This window comes from Somniosus microcephalus, chromosome 7 (assembly GCF_052327205.1).
Source record: "Somniosus microcephalus isolate GS21.2 chromosome 7, FLI_Smic_1.0, whole genome shotgun sequence".
Classification (NCBI taxonomy): Eukaryota; Metazoa; Chordata; class Chondrichthyes; order Squaliformes; family Somniosidae; genus Somniosus; species Somniosus microcephalus.
The window spans coordinates 239,912,358-239,925,954 of NC_140993.1; the positions used below are offsets into that span (position 1 = coordinate 239,912,358).

At 46.8% G+C, this 13,597-nt stretch overlaps 1 protein-coding gene across 1 annotated transcript in view; it reads left to right on the plus strand.

Moving 5' to 3' along the window:
* The first annotated feature begins 554 nt into the window (after positions 1-554).
* LOC147115177 (fer-1-like protein 6) overlaps positions 555-13,597 on the plus strand; it is a 904,394-nt gene continuing 891,351 nt past the window's right edge. Inside the window, exons 1-2 of the mRNA XM_085993508.1 lie at positions 555-1,549; positions 12,187-12,269. Of these exons, the coding sequence (XP_085849634.1) occupies positions 1,527-1,549; positions 12,187-12,269 (106 nt within the window). The 5' untranslated portion in view covers positions 555-1,526. The remainder of the gene's footprint in view (positions 1,550-12,186; positions 12,270-13,597) is intronic.

The window sequence follows — 13,597 nt, forward strand, 5'->3', positions numbered from 1 at the left end:
GTGATGGCAGCCTCACTGCGTTGGACAATTGAGGAAAGGCATTGGAGGAGGATGGTGTGGTTGACTGTGCCAAAGACTGCAGAGAGTACGAGGAGGGGTAATGCACCATGGATGTGGAGGACATCATCTGTGACTTTGGTTAGTTCCATTTTAGTGCTATTGCAGGGCTGAAAATTGATTGAAGATATTCAAACCTGGAATTGCAGGAAAGATGAAGAAGAAGATATTATTTCAAGTCTCCATGCCATTGTGTTTCCCTGAGTTTTCTTGGAGCTTCCCCATGAGTCGAAATTGGGCCTGCACCTACCTAGTGTAGGCATTTTAATGCAGTGGGAGGGGACGTACCCAGCCACCTGACTCATTTTCTGGAGCAACCACTTGTTGGGCCCCTGTCAAAACCTGGTGCTGTGACCTGCCCTGAGCCTGCACTGGGTAGAGGGGACCAAGGTGAAGAAACCAAGGCAGGTATTCAACTTTATGTTTAATTACTCCGCTCCCCACCTCCCCCCACAGGAACATTTGAGGTGCTTGGACCTGCTTATCTCCAGCAGCAGCCAGATCCTGCCGTCCCAGAGCGCAGATACAACTGTGCCATGATTTCCTCCCTGCCCCTAAAGTTCCTCTCGTGCCGTGAATAAGAACCAGGGGAGGAAAAATGCAGAGAGCTGCCTCTTCACAGCCTCAGTGCACCTCAAGTGTGTTGCATCTGTCAGGCACCCAGTTCAGTAGATCTAATGCAAATCGATATTCCAGGCAAACTGAGTCACCTACATTATGACTTCCTTATCACTGCTTCCCCCATATCTCCTTGAAGGAAGGAAGGGAGGGTTGGATGGATGATCACAAAATTCAAACCTATATCCACACCTTGTAAAAAGCAACGGAAAATCCAAGAAGGGGTTTATGGCTATTTATGGAATCAAAGAAATTGATGGAATCAAAGAAATGGTAAATGACCATTTTGTCCCATTGCTCCTGTGCCGAGTTTCCGTAAGGACTTAATCCCATTACCCTGTCCTTTCCCCGTGTCATGTTAATTTTTTTCCTGTTCAAGTATTTATCTGCTTTCCCCCTTCATGCCCAACTGAAAATTCAGCACAGACAAATCGCATTCTCTTTCTCTAAAATGTAACCGTCCTCAATTGTGCAGCTGGCACTAGGTAACTGTTTCAGGTCACCAGGTAAACGGGACATTTATAGAAACAGGTCTACAACAATAATTGGAATGGTTCAGCTTTAATGCTTGTATCCAATTTTGAGACTTACCTAGATAATCATTTCCATGTGATCAAATTGCATACAGCGTGAACCACCTATCACAAACACTTGTACCTCCCTCTGTTGTAATAATATGATTGCTAATCAGTACTCAAACACAAAGAGATGTAGTTACATGAACTTTACAGACTGCAGCAACCAGTCCAGAGCACAAGTGAAGGAAAACCATCACTGTTTTAGCTCGGTGAAATAGTGTTATCGAGTTTCTGAAGCTGCAGGAACCTGAGAGAGAAACTATTTTACAACAGATGGAGCCTGGTACCCTACAAAAGTAAGTAGCATGAGTCGATGTATTTTCTGTTCACGTAGATGCTTAATTAAAAATGACATTAGTTTCAGGTGAATTTATTTCTACCTGTGATTCAAAAAAATGCAAATAATCATGGACTTATTCAAAATGTGAGTTTTCTTTTTTTGAGAATGAAAAATGAATGTGAAAATACATTTGCAACATTTTTTAAATATGGATTTCCTCTTTTTAAAGTGCAACCTAGTCATTATTTTTAAGCGATCTTGTAACGCAAGGGCCAAGTAAAATAATTTTAATGGCCAAAAAAAATATTAATATTGAAACATTTTATTGGATTGTTTCGCAGGAAGTTATGGCTAACAATTGCATTATGATAAACAGATTCCAAATATTCGGTTCTATCCTTTAAAGAAAATATTAGAGCTTTGTATTGTGATTAAAAACTGCTTCGATAACGCGTGATTAAAGAGTCAGTAACCACGGGAAATATATTTTCCAGGGAGTGACCATGTAATAGGCTGTTTCCAAATACAAACTTTATCAATTTGTTCATAATTATATCGAGAATCACAGTTCTTTGAGAAGTATTCTCTCCTTCTAAATGTATTGTAAAAACTGATAACTGTGCAGGTAATCTTTATTTTTATACTTTACATATACATTTTACATATACACTTTATATAATTTTAAATATATTTAACATAATATAACTAGTCAAGGATTAGCTAACTCAGTTAGACCAGGAACCAACCTATGATCCTCCTGATCTGTACAGACCATGTAGCCAACTTAGCCACTAAGATATTGCAGTCACTCAAGTGCAAAGACAATTTCAAGAACAATTCTTTATGATAGCCTATTGGAAAAAAAATCTTTATGATCATATTGGAGAGTTTTCAAGCATATTGTACAAGATTAATACGTGGCTAGAGGAATGGTGCCAGGGGAAGGGATTCAAATTCCTGGGACATTGGAACCGGTTCTGGGGGAGGTGGGACGGTTTGCACCTGGGCAGGACCGGGACCGATGTCCTAGGGGGAGTGTTTGCTAGTGCTCTGGGGGAGGGTTTAAACTAAAATGGCAGGGGGTTGGGAACCTGAGCAGGGGGGCAGAGGAAAGGGAAACAAGGATAAAAGCAAAAGATAGGAAGAAGAAAAACAAAAGTGGCAGTCAGAGAAACCAACGGTTTAAATCAAACATGGCCACAGTAAATAATAATTCTAATAGGTCTAAGAGCGTTAAAAAAACAAGCCTGAAGGGTCTTAATGCGAGGAGCATTCATAATAAGGTGGATGAATTAGTTGCGCAAATAGAGGTAAATGAATATGATTTGATTGTGATTACGGAAACATGGCTCCAGGGTGGCCAAGGCTGGGAACTCAACATCCAGGGGTATTCAATATTCAGGAAAGATAGGCAAAAAGGAAAGGGAGGTGGGGTAGCATTACTGGTTAAAGAAGGGATTAACACAATTGTAAGGAAGGATATTAGCTCTGATGATGTGGAATCTGTATGGGTAGAACTGAGAAATACCAAGGGGCAGAAAACATTAGTGGGAGTGGTATATAGACCTCCAAACAGTAATGCAGAGGTTGGGGATGGCATTAAAAGGGAAATTAGAGAAGTGTGCAAAAGGCACGGCAGTCATCATGGGTGACTTTAATCTACATATAGATTGGGCTAACCAAATTAGTAACAATACTGTGGAGGAGGAATTCCTGGAGTGTTTACGGGATGGTTTCCTGGACCAATATGTCGAGGAACCAACCAGAGATCAGGCCATCTTAGACTTGGCATTATGTAACGAGAAAGGATTAATTAGCAATCTTGTTGTGCGAGGCCCCTTGGGTCAGAGCGATCATAATATGATCGAATTCTTCAGTAAGATGGAGAATGAAGTAGTTGACTCAGAGACTAGGGTCCAGAATTTAAATATAGGAAACTACGATGGTCTGAGGCGCGAATTGGGTAGGATTGATTGGGGAATGTCACTCAAAGGGTTAATGGTGGATAGGCAATGGCAAACATTCAAAGACCGCATGGATGAACTACAGAATTTGTTTATCCCAGTTTGGCATAAAAATAAAACAAAAAAGGTGACTCAACCGTGGCTAATGAGGGAAATTAGGGATAGCATAAGATCTAAGGAGAGGACATATAAATTGGCCAGAAAAAGCAGTAATCCAGAGCATTGGGAGCAGTTTAGGATTCAACAAAGGAGGACAAAGGGATTAATTAAGAAAGGGAAAATAGAATATGAGAGTAAGCTTTCAGGGAACATAAAAACTGACTGTAAAAGCTTTTATAGCTATGTGAAGAGAAAAAGATTGGTGAAGTCAAGCATAGGTCCCTTACAGTCAGAATCAGGGGAATTTATAATGGGGAACAAAGAAATGGCAGACCAATTAAATACATATTTTGGTTCTGTCTTCACAAAGGAGGACACAAATAACCTCCCAGAAATGTCGGGGAACATAGGGTCTGATGAAAGGGAGGAACTGAAAGAAATCAGTATTTGTACGGAAATGGTGTTAGGGAAATTGATGGGATTGAAGGCCGATAAATCCCCAAGGCCTAATAATCTATATCCTAGGGTACTTAAGGAAGTGGCCCTAGAAATAGTAGATGCATTGCTGATCATCTTCCAACATTCGATGGAATCTGGAACAGTACCCATGGATTGGAGGGTGGCTAATGTTACCCCACTATTCAAAAAAGGTGGTAGAGAAAAAACGGGGAATTACATCGGTCTGACATCGGTAGTGGAGAAAATGCTAGAGTCCATTCTAAAAGATGTAATAGCAGAGCACTTGGAAAACAGTGACAGGATCGGAGAAAGTCAACATGGATTTACAAAAGGTAAATCATGCTTGACTAATCTACTGGAATTTTTTGAGGATGTAACTAGTAAAATAGATAAGGGAGAACCAGTGGATGTGGTGTATTTGGACTTTCAGAAGGCTTTCGATAAGGTCCCACATAAGAGATTAGCATGTAAAGTTAAGGCACATGGGATTGGGGGCAAGGTATTGACTTGGATAGAGAACTGGTTGGCAGATAGAAAGCAAAGAGTTGGAATAAACGGGTCTTTTTCCGAGTGGCAGACAGTGACTAGTGGGGTACCGCAGGGATTGGTCCTTGGACCCCAGCTATTCACAATATATATTAATGACCTAGACAAGGGAACTAGATGTAATATCTCCAAATTTGCAAACAACACAAAGCTGGGTGGGCGTGTGTGCTGTGAGGAGGATGCTGAGAAACTACAGGATGATTTGGACAGGTTGGGTGATTGAGCAGAAGCATGGCAGATGCAATATAACGTGGATAAATGTGAGGTTATCCACTTTGGTGTCAAAAACAGGAAGGCAGATTATTATCTGAACGGCAATAGATTGGGAGAAGGGGAAGTGCAACGAGACCTGGGTGTCCTTGTGCACCAGTCACTGAAGGTAAGCATGCAGGTGCAGCAGGCGGTTAAGAAGGCACATGGCATGTTGGCCTTCATAGCGAGAGAGTTTGAGTACAGGAACAAGGATGTCTTGCTGCAGTTGTAAAGGGCCTTGGTGAGACCACATCTTGAGCATTGTGTGCAGATTTGTGTGCCTTATCTGAGGAAGGATATTCTTGCCATGGAAGGAGTTCAGCAACGATTCACCAGGCTGATACCTGGGATGGCAGGAATGACGTATAAGGAGAGATTGGGTCAATTGGGCTTGTACTCGCTGGAGTTCAGAAGAATGAGAGGGGATCTCATTGAAACTTATAAAATTCTGGCAGGACTGGACAGACTAGATGCAGGGAGGATGTTCCCGATGGTCGGGGAGTGCAGAACCAGGGGTCACAGTCTAAGGATAAGGGGTAAGCCATTTAGGACAGAGATGAGGAGGAATTTCTTCACCCAGAGAGTGGTGAACCTGTGGAATTCTCTACCACAGAAGGCAGTAGATGCCAGTTCATTAAATATATTCAAGAAGGAGTTGGATATATTTCTTAAGGCTAAAGGAATCAAGAGGTATGGGGAGAAAGCAGGGACCGGGTACTGAACTTGGATGATCAGCCATGACCTCATTGAATGGCGGAACAGGCTAGAGGGGCCGAATGGCCTACTCCTGCTCCTATCTTCTATGTGTGTTTCTATGTTTCTGTGTTTCTATGTTTCTATCTGATGGTAAACTTTAACTAACTGTTCCAGAATGACTTCCAGTTGTGACCATTTCAAAATACTTTTAAGGATTTTGTTTATTAATATGCCAAAGCTATGAAGACTAATAGTTTAAAGAAGTAGGCCTAGAAATTCAGTTGCGTGCGCCAGCCGTTAGCGCCTTAGGAGGAGTAGATCTCGAGCGCTAGGCGCTTAGCGCCCGGGCGCAGCACGATCTGCGCCTCGCCCCAACTTCAGTAGACATTTAGCGCCGGCGCAAAGTCTTTGCCCGCGCCCTGCTGCGCGCGCAGATTATGACGTCATTTCCTCGTGCAACGCCCTTTGTGCGCCCCAAACCGGAACTTCAGTCGCGCCGGCCCATTGTGCGCCGGGTGGCCCTAACGACTGTGGAGTGGAACGGTGCACAGCCGAAGCGGGCCGCGGGGGAGCGCAAATTAAAGGGCACTTACCCTGCACTATAAAGGGCAGGCATTTTGCAGCAATCACTCTTGTGCAACGGATTTTTTGAAAAAAACCAAGGAAGGGAGCTTACTGCTTTGGGCCAACACTAGGACAGGTATTTTTGGCTTCAGGCCAGAGCTTTGCAATTCGCCTTCACTGATATCTCATTGTTTGCCAGCATATTATGGGGGCTGCATGGGGTGCCAATGCTGAGTTTCAGGATTATGTCGGAAGGGCTCGCAGACGCTGTGTTAGAGGGGCAGCCCTGGCTAGACGCAGAGGGGGCAACAGGCGTCGGCAACGTGGGCCTTACCCACTCAGGCAATACCGCCAGCAGGTCTCGTATCTCAACATGACTGGCGCGCAATGTGTTAGGAGGCTGCGATTCAGAAGGGAGGTGGTTGCAGAGATCTGCCATCTGCTTCACAGAGATCTGCGTCCACAGCTGAGTTGCAGGACGTCTCTGTCGGTGGAAGTGAAGGTGACGGTGGCTCTGAACTTCTATGCCACCGGCTCCTTCCAATCAGCTGCTGGGGACATAGCTAACATATCCCAGTTCGCCGTCCATTGCTGCATCCACCAGGTCACCAATGCCCTTTTCAGAAGGAGACGCCAATTCATCTCTTTCCCCATGACCCTGGAGAGGCAGCAGCAGCGTGCAGTGGGATTTGCAAGAATCGCGGACTTCCCCATGGTGCAGGGCGCCATTGACTGCACGCATGTGGCTTTGCGGGCACCTCTGGACCATCCTGAGGATTACCGCAACCGGAAGGGCTACCATTCCCTCAACGTACAGCTGGTGTGTGACCACAGGCAGCGCATCCTAGCTGTCAATGCCCGCTTTCCAGGCAGCAGCCACGATGCCTTTATCCTGCGACAGACTACTGTGGCTGACATCTTCCAGGCACAGCCTCACCCAAGAGGATGGCTTATCGGGGACAAAGGCTATCCTTTGTGTACCTGGCTCATGACCCCGCTCCGCGCGCCCAGGACCCCTGCTGAAGAGGCATACAACGAGAGCCATCAAGCGACTAGGAACATCATAGAACAAACAATTGGTGTCCTCAAGCAACGGTTCCGCTGCCTGGATCGTTCCGGCGGATCTCTGCAGTATTCGCCGGAGTGAGTCTCCCAGTTCGTGGTCGTTTGCTGCATGCTGCACAACCTGGCTATCCGCAGGACTCAGGCACTGCCACCTCACGCTGGAGCACCACCTCAGGAGGAGGAGCAGGAGGAGCAGGAGGAGCATGAGGAGGAGGAGGAGGAGGAGGAGGAGTACCAGGCCAGGAGGGAGGCACAAGGTCCAAGGGCCGCCCGTCGGCGGCTTATTGAACGTCACTTCTAGGCCCCCTGTCAGGGAATGGCTTGTGCCAATGAAAGAACATGAATGCAGCCGCTCCGCAAGCCCTCAGCCGCTTAAGGCAACAAACACTTCAAAGATCAAACATGGACAATATGAATAAATAAAATGCTTTATTGAACAAACTCAGGGCCCTTCCCACATGAAACCCAAAAACAGACAACACCCCCCAAAATACAGTCACACACATGACTCACTCCCACAACCTGGGGAGGAATAACAAAACATTTAAACAAAAATGGCCTTCATCCTCGGCCTTAACAAAACAACCATCCCCAGAAACAAAACAACCATCCCAATATAAACAAACATTTGTCCACACCCTCTACTTTGTGGCCCGCGAGGGCGATTCCTTGTCCAGCCTTTGGCGGCCCCTGGCCGCCCTGCTGCTCCTCTTCAAACCGTGCCCAGTGGCTGCTGCAAGGCTGGGGGAAGGCTCCTGAGGGGCACATGTCGTCACGGCAGATGCTCTTGGGGGTCGGCCTAGACGAGGTCTGGCCCTCGAGGGGCCGGCTGGTGAATGCTGCAGCTGTGGCTGGCCAGCATCAGTCGGACCAGCATCTCGTGGCAGCTCCACTGGGGGAGTGACAGTGGTGGCTGGAGGAATGGGGGCAAGCTGGCGTATGGCAGGCGGCCGCTGGTCAAGTGACACACTGGCACTCGCCTGGGCCCGCACTGCAGCATGCGCTGCAATGTGCCGAACGACAGACCGCTGTGCTGCTACAGCGCGGCGGGTGTCCTGGCGATGCCTGGCTGACGCAGCGAGTGTGGCAGCAGTGAGTGCCCGTGCTGCCCTGGTCTGTGACCGCATCAGACCAGCCAGTGACTGCACGGCACCACTGATCACCTGCCCACTCGCTGCGTGAGCTGCCCCGAATTCCACCCAACTCGCTGCCTGTGCTGCCACGAATTCGGCACGACTCGCGTCCTGTGCTGCCCCGAATAGCTCCAAACTCCTGGCCTGTGAGGCCCCGAACTCGGCCACACTATGAGCCAGGGACTCGATGGCCTCAGGCATTCGTGCCACAACCCCCATGAGCTCGGTGTGCCGGCGCTCCGAATCCACGGACATTTGATCGAGGAGGCGCAGCTCCTCGGAGTTGACCGTCGCCGGACTGGAGGCCGGACTCTCCCTCTGGGGAGAAGGCCGCCGAGCTGGCCGACCCTTCCCACGTTGCTGGATGCCACTGGGCCCAGCAACTACACCCCTCTGGGAAGAAGGCCGCTGAGCAACCGCACACCCCCTGCGTTGCTGCACGCCACTGGTCCCAGGAGCGACACTCCCCTCCGACACTTCCCCCACGCTCTCCTCCAGGGAAGACGTGTCCTCTACATTGGCATCCCCTGGCGCGGGTGAGGGTTCCCCTGATGGGCCGCCTTCCTCTTCCTCTTCCTCCTCCTCCTCCTCCTCCTCTTCCGAGGGGCTGTCACTGGCAGCTTCAGGGACCTCCTCCTCACCATCTGAAAGCAGGAAGGGACAAGAGTAGCTTTAGATTGAGGAGAGGGCGTCAGCGAGGGAGGCATGAGTGGTGGCATTCAGCGCATTGGTCGGACAGTGGCAAAGGATGTAGATCTGATGCGCAAGTGGGACGAGAGAGGTCCAAAAGGTGATGTCCTTACCATTGGTGCCCAGAACAGGGTCGGCATCTCCACTGGCAACGGGCCCAATCACCCGGGCTCCCATGAGGTGACCCACGCGCTCTTCCAGGTCAGTGAGCTGCTGGATCTGGGGACCGCCTCCCCCGGTCTCAGTCCGGCTCTTCTGATTGTGGGCCAGCTCGGCCTGCAAGAGAAAGGACGGCCTCTAAGTACAGTGTGTAGCCCTCATCTGGTGTGCACTGCCTCCCATGGTCGAATAGCTTGGCCAGTGTGGAGCCCTGATCTGGTGTGCACTGCCTCCCATGGTCGAATAGCTTGGCCAGTGTGGAAAGTGCAGAATGTGCAATTGATGTTCATGCCAGTCCCATAGCTGCGGGATGAGGGCTGGCCATTAGGGCTTTCAGGTCCCTTTGCCCATAATGTGAGGTGCACATGCAAGGATGAGGAGGACACTGGAAAGGGTGCTCACCCTGACAATCCTGGTGAGGTCATTGAACTTTTTTCTGCATTGGACAGAGTTCCTGGGGACCTCGCTGTTGGCTGTCACCCTGATGGCGACCTCCCTCCAGGCTTTCCTGTAGACGCTGGTCGCAGGCTTCTTCCCACTGTCCGGGAACAGGTGTTTGCGTCTCCTCCCCAAAGCCCCAACCAGCAGCTTCAAATCATGGCCAGAGAAGCGCTGCGCTCGTTCACGGGCCTTCTGATTGTGGGCCAGCTATTTCTGTTCAGCAGCAGTGTTTAGGCCTAGCTGGAGGGCTGCAGTGTCCAGGGCGTGGCAGCAGACGAACTCGACCCTTCCCCCTTTAAGAGCTGGCCGGCACCAGGGTGTCTGCTGTCAATCAAGAAATGACCGCACCTGCGCTGCGCCCGGCCTCGGCGGCTTAGCTCAGCACCGCCGGCTTTGCGCCTAAAGATAGTTGTGGAACGCCAGTTTTAGCGCTCGAGCAAACTCTTAGGGCGAAGCTACTGAATATCGGCGAAGTGGCCTCGACTTTGCGCCGGGCGCAAACTTTAGCGGCCGCCCGACTTTTCCGCCCCAAAAGTGGCTATACTGAATTTCTAGGCCGTAGTGTTGGAGATATCCATGACCCAGTTATTCATATTGGGTAACCTTGTTTTGTAATAATTTATCCTCTCTAACCTCATATTTTGGGTCATACTGTGGTTTCCAGTTATAGTTGTTTACTTACAATGATTAAACTCTGTTAATCTAATTGTTTATTGTGGTCAGTGCCACTTGGTTTTGCCAGTTTCCCCATTGTTGACGGCTGCTTCAGTTGTAACACTGTTCAATCAAGCATATAAATGTAAACGAGATTTAACTGATTAACTATGAAGGATTTTGAGAATGGCTCAATCACTGCACTGCAGAGCACTGCTGCTCAGCAAGTAATTACACTTTAGACCAGGGCTTCTCAAGGTTTTTGCTTCTGAGGCTCTCCCTCCCGTGTTATAAAAATGCCCAGACCCCCCGTAACACAACACAATTCATCCTGGCTCGGTACTTTGTTTTGTACTGTCCCCGACACCCGGAGCCCTCGATGTCCCCGACACCCGGAGCCCTCGCTGTCCCCGACACCCGGAGCCCTCGCTGTCTTCTGGTGTCCTGGCCGATATTTACCCCTCAACTAACATTACTTAAAAAAAAGGTTGGCTGTCATTCATGCCATTGCTGTTTGTGGGGACCTTGCTATGTGCAATTTGACTGCTGCATTTTGCTACATTAAAGAAAGAAAGACTTGCATTTATATAGTGCCTTTCATGACCACCAGACGTCTCAAAGTGCTTTACAGCCAATGAAGTACTTTTGGAGTGTCCTCACTGTTGTAATGTGGGACCGTAACTGTAACTACACTTCAAAAGTACTTTATAGGCTGTGCAGCACTTTAGGACATCCTGAGGTTGTGAAAGGTGCCGTATAAATGCGCAAGTTGTTTATTTTTCCTTTTTTCATTATTTTGAAAATCTCTATCTCCATTTTCTGTTCCAGTGAAAAAAGCCCCAATTTTTGGAGTCTTTCATCCTAACTATAATCTTTCATTCTTGGTATAATTTGAATGAATCTTCCCTGTACCCATTGCATGACTTTAATATCCTTCCTCTAATGGGCTTTAATATCCTTCCTCTAAATGTATTTATGTAGCGCCTTTAACGTAGTAAAACGTCCCAAGGTGCATCACAGGATTCACAGACAAAAAATTTGACATTGAGCCATATAAGGAAATATCAGGGCAGATGACCAAAAGCTTGGTCAAAGAGGTAGGTTTTAAAGAATGTCTTAAAGGAGGAAAGACAGGTAGCGAGGCAGAGCGGTTTAGGGAGGGAATTCCAGAGCTTAGGGCCTAGGCAGCTGATGGCATGGCCACCAATGGTGGAGCGATTAAAATCGGGGATGCTCAAGAAATCAGAATTAGAGGAGTGGAGACATCTTCGAGGATTGTGAAGCTGGAGGAGATTACTGAGATAGGGAAGGGTGAGGCCATGGAGGGATTTGAAAACAAAGATGAGAATTTTTAAATCGAGGCGTTGCTTAACCGGGAACCAATGTAGGTCAGTGAACAGAGGGGTGATGGGTGAACGGGACTTGGTGCGAATTAGGACACGGGCAACAGAATTTTGGAAGACCTCAAGTTTACGGAGGGTAGAACGTGGGAAGCCAGCCAGGAGTGCATTGGAATAGTCAAGTCTAGAGGTAACAAAGGTATAGATGAGGTTTTCAGCAGCAGATGAGCTGAGACGGGGGCGGTGACGGGCAATGTTAGGTGGTTGATGATTTTTTATCTCTTAGGTTATTATCCCTTCATTGGCAATATTCTAATAAAAAAGGATTTAATATCTAATCTTGTGATGGATTTCTCTCTGACAGTGAGGAGGGAAATGGTGGGAAGATATTATAGACTGGACTGCAGGCCAGCTGTCCTTTGCGTTGTTACTAATGGGTAGCTAAAAATAAAAGCATCCAATCCTCACATTGTTAATATACCCATGAATCAGATGTAGGGGAGCTAACTAATTCCTGTATTATTTCTCGTTTGTTTCAAAAGATTCGCTATTGGCTCATGCTCAAAGTATTCACAGGTATTGTTTTTTCAGAAAGAAGGTATTTGCTGGAATAAAACTGAAGAAGAAGAAAAAGGAAGAACTGGGTTTATTCATAACAAACAAAGGTGCATTAGGTAAGGCCTTGAAAATAAATATCTCATTACTGATAATAAGGAATATAAACAGTGTACTAAGAGATGAGGCACAGCGTTTAATGTGGAATTTGCTAAGAGATTGTTAGACCAGCATTATGATAAATGTATTCTATTATAAATCAAGTGGTAGTCCTCCCCCTCCCCCCAAAATAAATAGGAGCCAATTATACTGAAAGATCAGTTGCGTTGGTGCCAGATGTTAAATTAATTCTTGCTATGGCAATACGAAACTTCAGGAGAAATTTAAAGGTGACTCACAATGCTAGGTTACATAGAATTTACAGCACAGAAACAGTATGTTCGGCCTAACTGCTGGTGTTTAAACTCCACAGGAGCCTCATCCCATCCCTTTTCATCTAACCCTATCAGCATAACCTTCTATTCCTTTCTCTCTCATGTGTTTATCTCATTTCCCCTTAAATATATCTATGCTATTTGCCTCAACTTACTGCCTGTGGTATTGAGTTCCACATTCTAACCACTCTCTGGAATTCTCTACCCCAAAGGGCTGTGGATGCTGAATCGTTGAGTATATTCAAGGGTGAGCTGGAGAGATTTTGGACTCATGGGGAATCGAGGGATATGGAGATCAAGCAGGAAAATGAAGTTGAGGTAAAAGATCAGCCTTGATCTTATTGAATGGCGGAGCAAGCTCGAGGGGCCATATGGCCTACTCCTGCTCCTAATTCTTATGTCCTTAAAGAATTTTCTGCTGAATTCACGATTGGATTTATTAGTGAATATCTTATATTTACGGCCCCTAGTTTTGATCTCCCCAACAAGTGGAAACATCTTCTCTACATCTACCCCATCAAACCCTTTCATAATCTTAAAGACCTCTATTAGGTCAGCACTCAACCTTCTCTTTTCTAGAGAAAAGAGCCCCAGCCTGTTCAATCTTTCCTGATAGGTATAACCTCTCAGTTCTAGTATCATCCTTGTAAATCTTTTTAGCACCTTCTCCAGTGCCTCCAAATCCGTTTTATAATATGGAGACCAGAACTATGCACAGTACTCGAGTGTGGTCTAACCAACGTTCTATACAAATTTAAAATAACTCCTCTGCTTTTCAATTCTATCCCTCTGGAATTGAACCCCAGTGCTTTGTTTGCTTTTTTAATAGCCTTATTAACCTGTGTCACTACTTTTAGTGATTTGTGTATCTGTACCCCTAGATATCCTTTGCTCTACTACCTCAGTTAGTCTCTTATTTTCCAAGGAGTATATGACTTCCTTATTCTTCCTACCAAAATGTACCACATTACACATATATGTTGAAATTAATTTGCCAATTACAAGCCCATTCT